Below are 17993 nucleotides of genomic sequence, written 5' to 3' on the forward strand. Positions count from 1 at the left end.
TAATTTGCTGTAATCTTAAGAACTCTCCAAGTATGCTTTATCATAATTTCATATTTGAACACGTCATACGTGTTTCACTTGAGGATTTTTGTTTGAACACTTACTCAAAGAATGCTTCTATAATCAAAACTATTTATAATAATCACCGTGTCCCTAATTTTAATCTAATTAATGTAATCCAACGGTGTCCACCGGCTAATAGACACTTGCCCATTAATTCGTATAATTAAAGCCAAGTGATCCGGCGGGTTCACGAAAATTGAACATTCGCTTAACGTCGAGACTGACGCGAGCTTCTCTACTGGTTAACGTTTTATACTATACTAAACTATACCGTGAAAGTTTTATTGCCTTCAATTGCAATAATTTTTATTAGTGCATCTTTCGTATCAGGTCACTTAAAAACCAGAATAAGTTTTGTAATTTAAATTGAATTTTAAAACAATAGAGGTAGTCTCTGGCTCAAGTATTATTAATACTAATATTAATTTACCTAATAGTAAGTTATCCTTGGTTAAATTCCTAAATTTAAAAATTAGAAATAAACAAAACAATAATAATAGTAAACTTGTAAACCTGGTGCACCAAAACATTCAAGGAATGGCAGGAAATTATTTAGAAATTGAGTTATTCATAAACAGTAATGCCATCGATATTTTATATATAACAGAACATTGGCTTGTAAATTATCAGTTTATGTTTAACTTCAGTGGTCATCAGATGGCTAGTATGTTCAGTAGAAAAAAAGCTATATGTGCTGGCTCAGTAATACTTATTAAAAAAAATCTAAAATTTAAAGAACGTAAGGATGTTGTGAGCCTTTCTATTGAGCAGACTATTGAAATAGCCTGTGCAGAGCTTGAGCATGTCATTGTTGTATGCGTAAACAGACCTCCTAGCGGGTTATATGAAGCATTTGAGAAAATATTGGAAAGTGCATTATTGAAATTATCCGGATCTAGTAAATATATTTTTATTTGTGGTGACTTCAACATAAATTTATTAGAAAACTATAGAACATGTATTAGATTCAGATCATTATTATATTCATATAACCTCATTAACTTATTCTTAGAGCCAACTAGAATCACTGAATCCACTGCAACATGTATTGATAACATAATTACCAACTGTGTACGTAATCATAAATATATTATAAATATGTTAAGTTCTGATCATTGTGGACAATTGGCTTCATTTAATTCGCAAATAAAAAATAATGCTAAGGATTTAAAACAGACATTTGTTCCAATCAATTTGTATCGAATTGAGAAGTTCAGAAGTAATATCATGGCAAAGCTCTCATATTTACAATTAAATGATAATTCAAATGAGCTTTATAATATTTTTTTTAATTAATTAAAATAGAATTTTTGGGGAAATGTATACGTTTTTACAACAGGATCCCAGAAAACGTTTAAAATTATTCAATTACAAAATTCAAAAGAATCGTTAAAGTGTGTTTGTGTGCTAAAGGATATTACAATACTAATGACTTTTTAGTTGACTGCACACCTTGGGAATGAAATGATCGCCTCCAGGTTGTTTCAAATAACTAAAATATAATTATTATTGTACATGCAAAATGGAAAAAAAAACAATATCCCGCTGAGTTTCTTTCGCCGGCTCTTCTCAGGTCCGAGGTGTTAAATTCCGAACCGGTGGTAGATTTTTGACTATCAATAAGCAAGTGTAAACACTTCTACATTGAATAAAGATTTTTGACTTTTGACTTTGACTTGACTGACCAATTGTGGAACAGTTTCGCAGTGGTGGCCACGGGCTGCGCGTCGTGTCCGAAGCTGACGTGCCTGGCGCCGGGCTGCGGCGCGTCGTTCTGTTACCACTGCAAGGCGGCGTGGCACCCCACGCAGACCTGCGACGCGGCGCGCCGGAGCCGCCAGCCGCCGCCGCGCGCGCCGCAGCCCTCGCACAACGAAATGGAACACGGTGGGCCCGCTTTACTGACTCCGAACTTCTCAAAATAAGACTTTAAAACGTTTAACTGCTTGATGCATGATACTTAATTACTATTCTAATTAGTAGTCGCTCTTATCTTCTTCTCGATTCTTAAACGGGAAAATGCCATAATGTCGCCGTTTCAACATTCACTGTAGTAAAGTTTCAAAATCTGATTACAAAAGATTACGATTATCACCAATACGACAACTATTTTTTTTTGTTATCAAAACATTTAAATTGGTGACTTCACCTTCGAAATGTCAAAATTATGAACATTATGTAAGAATATAATGTTTAATAAATGAAAAAATCTATGTTTATATTTCAGGTGAAGTAAAGCCATGTCCGCGGTGTTCAGTGCTCATCGTCAAAGTTGAGGACGGTTCGTGCAATCACATGGTATGCTGCGTTTGTGGCGCAGAGTTTTGCTGGCTCTGTATGAAGGAGGTCTCGGATCTGCATTACCTAAGGTAACCTACCTTAAAAGTATCATCTATAACCTATCATGTCAATTGTACAATCAATAGTATTAAAATATTGTTGGAAAAATTCCTTGAAAAATAAAAAATATTGTTTTACCTTTTCAGTCCAAGTGGCTGCACATTTTGGGGCAAGAAACCTTGGTCACGAAAAAAGAAGCTACTCTGGCAGTTAGGGACTCTCGCAGGAGCGCCCCTCGGTATCGCAGTGGTAGCGGGAGTCGCGTTACCGGCGCTACTGGTGGGGCTGCCGCTGTGGGCCGGTCGCAGAGCGCACCGCAGGCTGCGGCGCGCCCGCCCCGCCCGCCGCAGGGCTGCAGTCGCCGCCGCCGTCGCCGCTGCGGTAAGCAACCCCAATCAGCCAGCAAATATAATATATACACTTGCTTAACGTATCCATCACGACGCCGTCAATAGTCACTCGTCGAATAACGAGACATTTTCTGCTGCAGCTGATCGTATCGCCGCTGGTAGCGGGTCTGGCCGTCGGTATCGGCGTGCCCATCCTGCTGTTTTACGTATACGGCGTGGTGCCCGTGTCGCTGTGTCGCGCGGGGGGCTGCGCCGCGCCGCCCGACGAGCGCGACCACCCGCTCGACCACCCCCTCGACCACGCACTCGACCTCGACGCCGCCTCGCGCCGCCTCGAACCCAGCATCGGTTAGTGATCCACTTGCTTCCTAAAAATTAATCAACTACAAGCGTGTGATTTTAATGAAAATATTTGCTCGACAGCGTTTACGAATTAGCCGAGTTCCTGCTATAATTCAGTCGAATCATTGAAGCGAGACATTACGTCGAAAATATCTATTTTACTACGGAAGTTTTCACCTCGACGTTGAAGGAAACGACGAGACCGGCGATTACCAAGCGTCTGTTTCCAGGCGACGCGTCGCTGTCGGCCGGCTCGCAGCAGGCGGAGGTGCGCGCGCCGTCGCTGGCGGGGCTGGCGGGCTCGCTGGGCGGGCACGAGGCCGCGTCGCCCGCCGCGCACCGCCTCGAGGTGACGGCGGACGTGGCCGCGTCCGACACGGCCAGCGCCGCCAGCTGGCCCGACGACCTGCCGTCCACGTCGTCGCGCTCGGCGGCGCGCCTGCGCAGCCTGTTCCTGTACGGCTCGGCGCACCCGCCGCCCGACCCCGAGGCGGGCCCGTCCGCCGCGCCCGCGCCCGCCGCGCCGCCCGCCGAGCTCACGACCGCCTGCGAGACGCGCACGCCGTCGCCCGACGACTCGTAACGAATGGCGTCCCCGAGCGGCCTCCGCGGGGGGCGCTCGCCGAGTCGGCCCGTTCGGCGGCCGGAGTGCGGCGGAATCGGAGCCGCGTGTCGCTTCGAGGACTGAATGTGATCGGCGGCGGGTTTCGATTCTAGAGAGATTGCCGAGCTTCGCCCCATTCTCATTATATTTAAGATGCCGATAAGGACTATTGTGTCGGTCGTTCCTTTCCTTCCTTCTGAATGTTAATTAGTATTATTTCAAAACGACTATGACAACTTAATTAGTTTTAAGAATCGCCAAAATTAACGAATCCTAGAAGATATTTACGGCGCCGACCGGCGGTCCCTACGATAGATGCTTCGCGCTTACAGTGCAGTGTTATTCTATCTGATATTTGTGATACTTTGAATAATAAATACTATAATTATCTAAATTATTTAATTTTTCACGTTTGTAGGCGAAATGTAATTATAAGCGATACTATGTTATGTGAATCATATTAAATGTAAACTATGATTAAAATGTGATTAAATATACTTTTAGTTTAATTCCTTCCGACCCATATTATACGTATACTATGTACTTGCAAACGTACGTTAGCATATGCTCTGACTTGAGAAGCAACAGTGACAGAATTACAGAGAGAATAGTTTATAGATATTGTGAGGGAATTTAATGGGAAAGGGAAAATTAAAAAACGCTTCATTGTGAAGTTTACTTGAAGAAAATGCATTAAAAAAGTGATGTCCTCAAGAAACTAAGCCTCCAAAAATAACCTTTTATAAACTATCGATCCAATTGTAAACAGCAACAGTTTTAGTGGGAGGTTGAATGGAAGTCGTGGCGTAATGAAATAAAATTCGTAAAAAAAAAACGATATTTATTTAAATATCACTTGTCTGATTTATTACTTTATCACATTATGCTTATAAAATACATAAACGTTACCTTGCACTTCTGGGAATTATTTAATGCATACTTTCATAATCTATAATAATTTTAAGAGGATTATATTCCGTATTTTGGTTATATAAGGTATTATTAATTCAAAACTCACATCAAAGCATTTTCATATAAACCAGAGATATTCAAACATTCGTCAACTGATTGCAATTTTTTTTTTGAGATTTGCTATCCGCGCAGATAATTATAATATTACTAAAATAAAAATGGATTAATATACTATTATTCTAGCGAAGGTTTTATCCATTAAAAAATATATGTATCGTAAGTATATAAACATTTATTTGTATTACACTTCGTATAAATTAGACATTAAAAAAAGATTAACTTATTTTTTTAATTAAAAAGAATGCCGATTTAAAAAAATTAAAAAATATATATCACATAAACAAAGTTTGTAGATCTCTGGTTCACAAAGCTCTTAACCCATACACAATCGCATAATTTGTTATCTATAGTTTTATAAATCATTTGTTTTTGGCAGCAAACTCTTAAATGCACTATTTATTACATACAATTTTCAATTAGGATTCATATGTGATAGAAAATCAAATGTTTCTATTATTTAGAGATTTTACTTGTAAATAAAAAAGAAATGTATATTAAAATTAAATATGTCATTTTGACCTGTGGCACCAAAAACCTACCATAAATGAAACCAATATTAAAAAAATAAATAATTACATTGTTGTATAATAATTATGTACAAATAAATAATTGTAAATTTCAAACATATTTCAAAAATTTAATTTTAAGAATTATTAAAAAACTCAACTTACACAAGCCAGTTCCACATTGAATCCTCATAGAAAATTATAGTAATAATTTGAATAAAACTAATTCTATACATGGAGAAATCAGCTGTTACAATAATTAGGGTTTTATTGATTTTAATACTTTGATTATATAATTATAACTCAAGTAACAGCAATATTCAACATTAATCTATATCATATTTTTCTTATATTAAGGAACAATTATATCTATTATTTACATATGTACAAAAACTGTACATTTATATATAAATTAATATAATAAATAAACTATTGGAATATATGTTTTTGTTACTTACGTCGTCAGGCGCATATGCCAGATTATTTTCCAGTGAAGTGGAAAAAGTAAACAACATTGAAAAGTTATTATCCTTCAAATTGCACCAGAATTTTATATTTTTTCTTTTAAATACATACACAAATTTATTATCTGTGAAAACTTTAAAGGAACTATTTATTCCCTTTATTTTTTATGAAATAATATATAATTAATAATTTGTATTGTAAACTTTATATAAATAAAATTTTATATATTAAATACAATTAGGAAAGGATAGGAATTAAGTTCCCCACTAAAGAGAGCAAGAAGGAATGAATATTTATAACCACTATATATGTTAGGCCCGTAGCATACTTAATATAATATTGATAAAACACTGAAGTAATTCAATTTGTAGACTTAAAAATTACAGTTACTGTCGCCTAATAAAATATCCAATGTCACGCACTTTGAGGTTGTTTGAATTTATGTCAAAATTAATTTAATTGATAAGTAACATGAATATCCATATGAATGAAGAAATTAAGGTTATTCCAAGTCAGGCTTAAAATACAGATATCGCCTTTGATAATACTTCCAAGTCTAAATTGGATATATTGTAAATATATAATACATAAAATATAATTGAATATAAGACTATAATTAACTTTGCAGTTAAATACCCACCATTTTATTTTCGAAATTGCATTCTATATGAACATCTAGTACTTAAGGTAATCCACCTTGACTGAGATGACAACTTGACAGAATTGTGATAAAAAAATTTAATACAATGTGGTCAACAATTTGTGGTCAGTATTTATGTTTTTCAAAATATTTTTAATTGTTTAATATTCCATCTAGAAATCGATCTCCTTTTTTGTAAACTTGTAAAGCTTATCGCATGAATATAGAATTATTTACGTACTATATATTATTTCAATTATGTTAATTTATTTTTTAGTGTGCTAGCACAGAAGATTTCCCTGTCAACTATTTATAAGTATACTTTAATAGATTAAACTAGCAAGATATATCTAGTGCATAAGAAATTACTAAAAATATAATAATGAATATTATTTCAATCTTAGTACCAGTTATATTAATATTAGCTAAAACCAAACAAAAACCAGTGAAACATCGAACGCGGCATGTTAAAAAATTTAAGTTAAACTGAGAGAAAGGGAGGACACTAGTTTCCTGTTTCACAATAAAATTAACAAGTTAATTTCTGAATAAAATTATTAAGATATCAATAACTGTTCAAGACTATGGCAATGGTTCCTATTTGATAGTTAACCATGAGAAATTGAAGAATTGTTTTATAAAGCTAAAGGGCTAGTGGCGCTACTGCAGGTGCTCTCATCAGAGCACATATATGAACTGCATGATATTTCATCAATTTTATTTACAGTTAGTTGAGATACAAAGGTGCTTTAAAAATCTTGTAAGATATTACATCTAAAGTCAATTCCATGAAACGAACCCATAAAGGAAATTACTCTTTTGTACTGATTGGTTAATCCGCGTGACCTTCATTGGCCAAATCGTTTCTTAGGATTGTCTTATATGCTGGAATCGTCTCACTTATCTTTAGCCGCGTGAATCGACTTGTATTTTTTTGCCTAAGATTTCTACTCGTGGAGTGGTCTACAATTTTGTGGACCTGATACATCTGACAATGGTAATAAAGTATGTGCTTTCATTCTACCCACTTAGTTAACATAGTACTATGACAATCCGATTTATTGTTGATAATAATGTTCGAAATTATAATAATAATGTTCGAAACCGTGGGTGAAGCTTGTCTTCCGAGAGCGATTTTAAGATATAGATATTAAAAATAAAGTGCACGGTAACACTACTAGACAACGCATCGACCAGTCGGCGGCCGCCAGCTAGTAGAGCTGGAAGTCGTAGGTGGTGGAGCCGTCGCGCCACGTGGGCTCGTCGGCGACCTTGGCGCGGCACAGCGGGCACGTGTGCTCGCGGTCCAGCCACGCCGCGATGCACAGCTCGCAGAAGATGTGCGAGCAGCCCAGCCGCACCGGCGTGCTGTAGTCGTCGTGGCAGATGGGGCACGCGTCGCCCGCCGACACCAGCTGCTCGCACGTCGGCTTGGTGCCCAGGTTCTGGAGGAGCGCGCCAGCGTTAGCTCTTCCGTTTTATTTCGAGTCAAACTCTCGAACATGGCGGATGGCCTTTCATATATTATGGTTAAAGTTCTCGGACTCATTTCAGCCCGGCGTTGGAGTTGGTTGTGCATGTAGCAGATCGTACATGATAAAATTTAGAATAAATATATAACATAGCCATCACCTGCCGTTGAGAGTGACTGATATAATTATGGCATATTTTAGTAATAAATTAAACTATTTTAGTTTTTTGAGGCATTTATATAGCTATTTTTCTTTTAATTACCAAACAATAAACATATTTAACCAAAGATAAGAAAGGCAAGGTAATCGTAACGTTTGTAACAGAGACAGTCGTTGAAATATAAAGTGCAACAATACAATACGAAATACCATGACGTCGCAATGGACATTGTGTGCCAATCATAATTGTAATTGAAGTCTGATACCGTAAACAAAGACGAAAAGTTGATTATTTTACATTTTATATATTTGAATGTAAATACTGACTGATTACTTCGTTGTACGGTCATCCTGAAGTCCCGAGTTTATATGTCGGGGTCAGAAAAAAGCCAGCTGTTTTCCTGAACTTCGGAAAGCACTTAAAATTTTGCACCTAAATCGATCGAAACCGATTATGAGATTGAGGTGTACAAAAGGGAATCTGTTTGCGCACCCGTTTGTACACAACAAGTACGCAGTTGGCCTTGAGAATAGCTACCCTGACCAGTCTTGCAAAAAAAAAAAAACCAGTAATGTTAATATGCCAATTATCATACACGTCCCGCATCGTTTTTACTATTACTTATTGAAAAAGAAATCATTGCTTTAGCCGAACTCCGATACATAATAATAAAAATATCACTCACAACACTCTGCAACAGTGTCCACGTAGCATTTTTAAACAATTGCAGCCGAACCAGTATCTCCACGACCTTCGCGATCCCGTACACGGACGTGAGGAACATGCCGACCATCTTCTCCGAACCCTCGTAGGATTGCATCAGGTAGAAAATCCACGGTTGAATTGTTATTAGTGAGCGGTACAACTGTGATACGGCCTCGGTGAACAGGTACACCTTTCCCTGAAAATTATGTACAGTAATGTTACATGATGAATTGAACATGACGAAGAACAGTAATGTCATGTAAGAATATAATAGTTTTAAGTATTACAATTTTCCTATAATGTTTATTTTAAATCTCAAATATATACTTTTTTAAGATATCATGTAGTTTGGTGGACGGTCAAATGGGCCACTTGATGGTAAGTGGTCAACACCGCCCATAGACACTGACAAAATATATTAACCATTCCTACCATCAACAATGCGCCACCAACCTTTGAAGATAAAATAATATGTCCCTTGGCTCACTCACACTTCAAACCGAAACACAACAGTTTTCAGTATTACTGTTTGGCGGTAGAATATCTGATGAGTGGATATAGAGTATTAAGGAAAGGGTTAACAATAATAATATATAATATGATTCCTAAAACAAACTTACCCTCTTCTGGAATGGTAGAATGAAAGCTGGCATCATTGTGATCACAATTTTAATGTTAACAGTGATGATCTTCACTATGAGATCGGTGAGCACAACCAGCCACAGTAGCTCCCATACATCGATTGGCTCCGTATATCCCGGAAACATTATTACATTCGGCAAAAGTTTCCCGTGACCAAACAGAAAGTGAACGATGAAAATGCAACTGGATGCAAGAATTAATTCACTAAACAACGCTAGTATACTGCGATTCATCTGTTTGCCATTTTCTCTGGAAAAAACATTTCACATACAAAATCACAATGAACAAGTTAATTATTCGTTAAGTTTATTTATAACCTAAAAATTTAGTTATCTACCTAATCAGTGAAACTACTTAAAATGAAGAATATTTTGTTTGGTTTTCATATATTAAAATTACAAAAAAAAATAATCTGCTAAGCAGTAGTCATTATGAAACATACTGAACCGACAGTGACTGTTCATGTAAGATATTAATATAAACAATATATGACACAATATTGTAAAAAATATATGTTTATATGTGACTAAATGGGCAACGAAGAAGTTGAGCTGGTAACATAATTGAAGTAGCAGGAAAATACAAGAAGAGCTTTGCCTAGGATAGAGACAAATGGCTAAATATGGAAAAGGCTTTTAACCAAGAGGGTCCATAGAAAAAAAATCATAAAACTAAAGAAAGTCATTAAAAGAAAAGGTTACTGCATAACAAACAACTTACCTCCTGACAATACTGTTACTGTGTGAGAATGTGCAGAACAAAACAAAGAATGTGAATATACCCTCTCTGCTGTCATACATATATTTTATGAATAATATGAAATAGAACGGAGCGTAGCTTAGCAACAGATTCAATGTCGCCCGAATATCCACCACCTGTAAGAGAAATTCAAATAAGCACTAAACATGAAAATAATAAATAAACACATCAATGGTTATTTTATTTTGGATATCTTTTTTTTATTTTCAACCAGGAATGTTATGTTAGTATACCGTCGTTGCGCGTCCAAAAGGCGCTATGTGTTTTTTTGTTATTTTTAGATTGTTATGCCGTTTTAATCATTATTTTAATATGCACATACTGTAAAAACAGTTTTGTGATAACTTCAATAATTTAAAAGTTTTAAAATTTAACATGTGACGTTCATACATCTAAAGCTACATAAATGGAAATAACAATTAAAACGGCACAAAAATCTAAAAATAAGAAAAAAAAACTCATAGCGACTTTTGCAGGCGCAACATCTGAATAATATTTTACTGGTTTTAGATATGGTTATGGATACGAAATTATCTGGGACTATCCGATTGTAGTTTCAATATGATATTCATTTCAGATATCGCATAGTTTCAGTTATGGTTATGGAGCTCCTTAACATCCCTGTGTTACGAAGTATAATACCTAACCACTTCATGAGGTGTAAGTAATATTTTTGTTTACACTGACTTTTTGAATGGTAAGGTTGTGGTTGGAGTGGGGACAACAATAGTCCTAGGGATTCAACAAGCAAACATTGTGTATGAGACACTTAAAAAAAAAAGATCAAAACGTCCCGCATAAACTATTAGAAGCCACAAAGTAGCATTTATCACTTTGTAATTTCCATGAAATAGGATATGTTTGTATTAAAAGATTATATTATATAATATAGTTGTATTGTGAGTGCCATTTGTTGCCAGTATTATTGTGAGATAAATCTTATAATTATTGTCATAATTACAATACGATCGTAAAGTAGCTTCACCTCACCTGTTGTGTTCCATCTTCGCTCTGACTATCGTTATCTGCATTGTCATTAATATTATTATTATTCGACGGATTTACAGAGACATTTATGTCAACATGTTCTGGTGCCTGCTCAGAAATGTTAGATTCATTCGATGGACTATTACTCATGCCATGACTAATACTCCTTTGTATAACTGGTGTTCCTCTTTCAGTTACAATATAAGTTTGAGCTCCAGGGCCTAAATTCACATGTGCTATGGAACTTTGTGGTCGTTGAGGTCCTTCGCCAGGCTGGTGTGTTCCGGGAGGATTCCTTGGTAGCCATGTAGGAAGTGACAATCTAGCATTATTGCCCTAAAATAAAATATAAAAATTTTTGATTTGTAAAAGTAAATTTTCCATTTAAAATTACGAACATAATAACATAAACATAATCAGCCTGTAAATTTCCCACTGCTGGGCTAGGGCCTCCTCTCCCGTTGAGGAGAAGGTATGGAGCATATTCCACCACGCTGCTCCAATGCGGGTTGGTGGAATACACATGTGGCAGAATTTCGTTGAAATTAGACACATGCAGGTTTCCTCACGATGTTTTCCTTCACCGCCGAGCACGAGATGAATTATAAACAAATTAAGCACATGTAAATTCAGTGGTGCCTGCCTGGGTTTGAACCCAAAATCATCGGTTAAGATACACGTGTTCTAACCACTGGGCCATCTCGACACAAATTACGAACAATAATAGCTAAATATATATTAATAGTTTCAAAATAAGATATATTTTACTTAATGAAAAAATATTTATAATGACATATAAATATAATTACAATTCTAAAGAGATCATGGAATGTTTTTTTTAAATCATTAAATTTTTGAGATTCTGATAATAAGATGATAAATAAATCTAGGGTACATCCATTAAAATTTCATTCATATTTCTAATACAAAAACTATATAGAATCTTATCTACGTCTAGAGTATATCACAAATGACAATAGATCCATCATAAAAACAAATATGACTAATATTGCTAAAGCATTTACCTAATCATCTCAGTCATACGTACAAAGAATATACTTATGTTTTTGTAAATTTGATTTTAATTAACTTTAATTTAACAATTAATTTCACTCAAACGATATTAAATGTATTAAATATAACGTGTAAACGGCGCAACCTATTACGGAACTGCGTTGCGTCATAATAATAAAACATAACAAATATGGGACTCACCATTCTGGCATGTTCTACCAGGGGTCTAATTTCCCTAAACACACTGTTCAGTCGATCTCCTAGACCTAAATTATTTCTATTTGGAGCCAATGGCCTGGTAACCGAGTCCATTCTATGTATAACATTATTACGAGTACTACTCTCTGCTATCGCCTCATCGTCTATATCGAGGTTTACTTGACTCGGTTGAGCCATCACTGCACCGCATAAATTCAACTTATATACTTAATATGACTTCAAAATAATCATTTCAACATATTATGTTAAATATCGGCGAAGGTCAAATTAAATCTAGACATTTAAGTTGTTTGACACATTTTTGACACTATTAACTTTTTTTTTCTTCAATCTTAGTAATCAATAGTATGTGATCATACAGCCATTTCATGTTGTATTCGATAATAAATATTATAGTAATAAGTGCATGTCATTTTCATTCGAGCCAAGATGTCACAATATTTAGAATACATCAATATCAATCGATGTTTGCATGTTCAAATTCTGAATTTTTATAATTATTTTAATAATATAAATTACATAGAATAACCTTAGCTTCCAAGTCATTGGCTCTAAATAAAAATAATAACACATCAGTGTTTATAATTTATCTCGTGCGGTAAAGGAAAACTTAATTAGGTTTGTTATGTAATAGGTAGGCGGAACATTCCTTCCATCACACCAATCTTGGGAGCTAAAATATTATCTCCCTTGTGCCTCTAGTTACACTAGCTCACACATCCTTCAAACCGGAACATACCAATACAAGTATTGCTGTTTGTCGGTAGAATATGTGATGATTTGGTGGTACCGACCCAGACGGTACTGCACAAAGCCTTACCATGAGTATATTCTATTCCAACCATAAAAGGATAATAGCTAAATAAACACCATTTGACAACAAATTGACGCGATATCATTAGTTAAGAACTTGCTTAATCTATGATATTCACTATGGTTTTGCGTTTTGAACGTCGACGAAACTGTTATCGGAATTTTAGATTTAAAATTATAAATAAAAATATATTGACCATGAACTCCTAGTAGTGCACAATATAGCTAAGTTATTAGCAATCGGATGAAATACGTAAATCTAAGGGTTGTTTATCTTTTTTCTACTTCCATTGATAATAATCTTTAACATATGAAACTACCCTACCTAACCTACCCACATTGGAGCAGCGTGGTGGAACAAGTTTTAAGCCTTCTAGAATATAGCCATAGCCATAAAGTAAAGGAGGCCTCAGCTCTATAATAATAATATTTATCATTAATAATTATTAAAATAACCTTATAAAGTTAAATCGTCGATCCCATAACATTAACATTATTTTCTTTTACAATTAGGAATTGGTAAGGAAAAGCAATCTGTTTACTTTAGTGATGAATATTTTAATTTTGTACTTTTTTTAAATTAATTTGTGTGTAATTTAAAAATTTAATTATTATAAAAGTAAAAATGGAAACAATTAATTACTTAGCAAAATGAATCATTATAAAATCATATTGGGTATATTAAAATATATGCTAGCAATTATTACAGAGGCATAAAGTCATCGTATAATAATATATTTGAAATAAAATAGCATATGTCAGTACCAATAATAATTTATTTTCATTTAAATAATAGTCAATAGACCGAAATCAATGTTCGTTTTGATTTGATACGATGAGCAATAGTCACAATAATTACCACACTTTAGTATGTTTTAGACATGATTTAATTAAGTAAATTCAGTCTTTCTTTAGGCATCGTTTCACGGCTAGGCTAGGCTAGGCTAAGAAACGTCTCCATTAAACAATCGTTGTTACTACACAAATAATATAAATAATAATACACATATACATACGTAAACATTATTTTGTGCTTATACCGAAATAAAGGTCTAGACGCTATGAAACTGGACTTAATCTGTGATCGTAACTTCGAATACGTCATATTTTCTTGGCACTCGTTGTCGTTTTACAAAATCTCACGCATCAGAGTCAGCTTTTAGGGCAAGTATACCTTGCGCGTGCAGATCGCGAACTGCTTCTAGCAGTCTTCTCTCCGCTCTTGGTTCCCCGAGAGCTACGTCCACACTGCCCGCACACAGTAAAAGTGCGCGTAACGCCGCTCTGGGCCAATCCGGTTTCAGGCTGCGCCTAACAATAGTACCTGACGAAGCCGTCCCTAATCTTGCACATTCAGCTTCTAGACGATTACCATAATCTTCTATTAAGGACTCGCCAGCTGCTCTCCTCATTTCTGGTGTGAGAGAAGATAGAAGCAATAATGCCACGTCATCCATCGGTCGTCCTAATGATACCATCTGCCAATCGAGTGCAATGCATTCGCTTACTCCTTCTCTTTCTCTGAAGAGGAGATTGCCACTCCAGAAATCAGCATGAGCGAGAGATGCCGGTTCAGCTGGTCGAAGCAGAGTCTCGAGAAGAGAAGGCGCGCGCGCACTGAGGGCTGACACTGCAGCGGCTTCTTCAGTGCAGTCTGTACGACCTCTAAGAAATGCTTCAAGCTGGGGTAATCCTCGTCTAACTAACCGAAGATAGCCAGCTGCAGCTCGCTCGCATGGAAATAAAAAATCAAATCTTTGATCCAAAGGACCTTCTCTATCTCGCAAAGCAAGAGAAAGAGCGTGAAGTCGTGCCGCTGCATGAAGTGCTGCTCTAGATTTTTCTACAGTGAGGCCTTCCGCAAAATCCGCTGATTCAAAACCCTCAGCCGTTACATCTTCTAAAACAAGCTCGCTATCTCCGCCAATTTCATCTGTCAATTATAACAGAATTCATATAATATTACAAAAAACATAAAATAACAGATAATTTTGTTTTACTTATCCTAAAAATAAAATACAATTATACTGAGTGATCAAAAAGAACACCATCAAAGCGATTACATGAAAACTAGAGAATTAACAATAGTCGAGCGGATTTGTCACACAAATTTCCGCCTGGTATCATAGTCACGTAATTTTTAGTATGCGAAATACGTAAAAACGTACGACCGAACATTATGACAACTCCGACAGAGAATTTAAACGGTATGATTTATGAATAATTAAATTAGTAGATAAGCTTCGAGGTATCATGCAATCATGTATGAGAAATTATAGTTTAACTAGTGACCCGCCCCGGCTTCGAACGCGTGTAAATGATTCAAAAAGAAAATGAGAAGTGCGCTTAGCAGGAAAATATTAACTAGGTATATTTTTTTATAACGATTATATTATCATGCCATACAATATGAATAATGTAAAAAACAATATTGGGGTCGTAATTTTATTGTATCATATATAAATCGAAACGATGAAACACAGTTTCATTAAATTACCTATAAAAAAAAGATATTTAGGAAAAAACAAATTAATTTCAATTTGTCCCATTTGCTGTCGAAACACTTGGCCCTTGGAGTAGTGGTGCAAAAAGCTTCACCAAAAGTATAACACCTAGCCTTGTTGCCTCCACTGGTGAGAGGAGGGCTGGTTCGTTTTTAGCCCAGAGGATCGGAATTGCGATTCAACGGGGAAATGCTGCTAGCATTCTTGCCACCATTCCACGCGGTCAAGATTTATGCAGTAACTATTTTTAATTCATATTTGTATATATTTAAACACTTAATGTTATTAATTCTTATGTTAATAAATGTATTTTTATTTCAATTTTATTATTTTAAAACGATATTAAATGGTGGACGCATCCTTAAGTATTAATGTGGTGGTTATTAATATCCTCTGGCATCATGACGGCAAAAATATTTTTATCCCAGAAAGCATGACGAATCGCAATTGCAGTCAAAAATATTACTACTCGACGCGAAATAATTATTTTGTTTTCGTTTGTTGTACTCGTATGCCGCCTTTGTTTAAGGATAAAGCATCAAATATCACTTACACATTATGATAACTAAACAAATTTAAATAATTTATTTAGTGATCAATAATGCTCATTAAAATACGTATATAGCGATGAAAATTACAAGGATTTTCGAGTAATTCGCCATTCTGATTAATTTTGTTTAAATAGAAATTTTTCAATACTGCTCCTTGAGAATACGAGATTATTTTTATACTAAACCTACTAACAAAAAATATATTATTTTCTATCTTACTTTTTATATTTAATTATTTTTAGTACCTGGTAACCTAGCTTTAATACATCTTGGCACAGGAAGCCCTTCGCCTGGTCCTAAGGCTTCTTCTGCTAATCTATTGAGCGCTGGAGCCAGTTCTGTATAGAACAAGATTTCCCTGGTATCGAATTGAGCTTCTGCCACGAACAATCGCCCGAAAGGGTCTCTTGGAGGCAATTTGACCACAAGAGGCATCGCTCTACGGTCTCCGCTGCTTTCATAACGGACGGTCACGGCAAGCACTCTACTGAGTGCTCCAGCAACACCAGCTCTAGATTCTACTCGAATCTACAATAAATAAGAATTGTTATTTCATGCAAGTTGTATGAGCAATTCAAATAGATTTTTTATTTTTAAATTAAAAAAAGTTCTTATAATTTACATTTAACTTAAGAAAATGGTTTATGTTCGAACTCAATGTACCATTAGATGAACTAAATTGTTTATTATATGTATATCGCCAAGTAGGTCATTTTAATTTAAAAAAAATACCTCTTGTGGGGCGACCACGCCCGCGCCTACTAAGAGTTCTCTCGCCCACTCCTCTGTGAGTGCGGCGTCTGCATCGGCTTCGGGGCCCGGTTCGCAATCGGACTCCTCACTGCCACTGCTGGGGGCTTCCGAGACCGCAGCGCTATCCGGCCCCCCGGCTTGCATTTTAAACACTTCACTCTATACCTCACCGATATTTTATAACACAGTCATAGTTTAATGTATTTATTGCAACAAAATACTAATATTAAAGTAAATAAATAACTATAAGCTTACAACGGTTTAATATAGATTATTCGCGTTAATTGGAATTGCATAGAATGTTCCGAGCCGTCTGTAAGGTGGGTACCGCGCTTGCGCGTTCCCTCCGTCAATTATTCATAGGGACTCCCATACTGTGTCACCCGCCGCTCAATGCGAAGTTACGAGATAGCTATGCATAGAAGCGGTCTTACTATTATGTCCACCAGACTTTTTAACGAATACACAATATACATACACTAGCTATATGTCCTGACCGAAATCTTTTTATTTTACCATTGAAAATATTTATCATGATATTTTTGAAATAATGAAATATGTACATAATTGTTGTTAATAGTAATAAATATTATGATACAATCTACACTACTTGGATAGAGTTCGCACTTATGAGCTTTTAAACTCAATTTTGACGCTCATTTAATATACCATATCTGTCACCTAAACTAAAAGTACAAATTGTAAAAGGTATATTATTTTTAAAGCAAACGATCTCCGTATTAATATTAATATTGAGTTTTTACCCATTTCTTAAACCTATACATATACAATGTTATATGTATAATTTTATTTGTGACGTATCTATAAACATACATAATATTGTATTGGAATTAGTAATTTTCTGTAAATATTTTAAGACCTTAATATTTCAGTACTTTACTAATTTAATGAACCTACTGATTTTTTTAAATTTTAGTCAAAGAAAGCAATTCAGCCTGTAGGACTAAAATTGTTTTTTTTCAATGACTTAATTGCAAAATATAATTTTATTAATATTATAAATGCGTAAGTTAGGAGAGATGGATGTATGTTACTTAATCATGCCAGAGTG

The 17993-nt window shown here is 35.5% G+C and overlaps 3 protein-coding genes across 4 annotated transcripts in view; 1 reads left to right on the forward strand and 2 right to left on the reverse strand.

Moving 5' to 3' along the window:
• Nucleotides 1-4196, forward strand: part of LOC113393008 (E3 ubiquitin-protein ligase RNF19B-like) — a 61772-nt gene extending 57576 nt beyond the window's left edge. For both annotated transcript variants that reach the window (XM_026629696.2, XM_026629697.2), the window contains exons 5-9: nt 1763-1950; nt 2291-2432; nt 2550-2784; nt 2894-3101; nt 3326-4196. In XM_026629696.2, the coding sequence (XP_026485481.1) occupies nt 1763-1950; nt 2291-2432; nt 2550-2784; nt 2894-3101; nt 3326-3678 (1126 nt within the window). In that variant the 3' untranslated portion in view covers nt 3679-4196. The remainder of the gene's footprint in view (nt 1-1762; nt 1951-2290; nt 2433-2549; nt 2785-2893; nt 3102-3325) is intronic.
• Nucleotides 4197-7037: 2841 nt separating this feature from the next.
• On the reverse strand, nt 7038-12592 carry LOC113392915 (E3 ubiquitin-protein ligase RNFT2). Its single transcript, XM_064216490.1, has 6 exons — nt 12283-12592; nt 11071-11403; nt 10042-10196; nt 9300-9570; nt 8660-8875; nt 7038-7787 (listed from the first exon to the last, which is right to left on the reverse strand). The coding sequence occupies exons 1-6, from the start codon at nt 12475-12477 to the stop codon at nt 7554-7556; spliced, it is 1404 nt and encodes a 467-aa protein (XP_064072560.1). The 5' UTR covers nt 12478-12592; the 3' UTR covers nt 7038-7553.
• A 1281-nt stretch (nt 12593-13873) lies between these two features.
• Nucleotides 13874-17333, reverse strand: LOC113392916 (uncharacterized). The gene is made up of 3 exons (XM_026629541.2): nt 16901-17333; nt 16414-16696; nt 13874-15046 (listed from the first exon to the last, which is right to left on the reverse strand). The coding sequence occupies exons 1-3, from the start codon at nt 17063-17065 to the stop codon at nt 14253-14255; spliced, it is 1242 nt and encodes a 413-aa protein (XP_026485326.1). The 5' UTR covers nt 17066-17333; the 3' UTR covers nt 13874-14252.
• Between the last annotated feature and the right edge of the window lie 660 nt (nt 17334-17993).

The sequence above is a fragment of the Vanessa tameamea genome, chromosome 12, assembly GCF_037043105.1.
Source record: "Vanessa tameamea isolate UH-Manoa-2023 chromosome 12, ilVanTame1 primary haplotype, whole genome shotgun sequence".
Classification (NCBI taxonomy): domain Eukaryota; kingdom Metazoa; phylum Arthropoda; class Insecta; order Lepidoptera; family Nymphalidae; genus Vanessa; species Vanessa tameamea.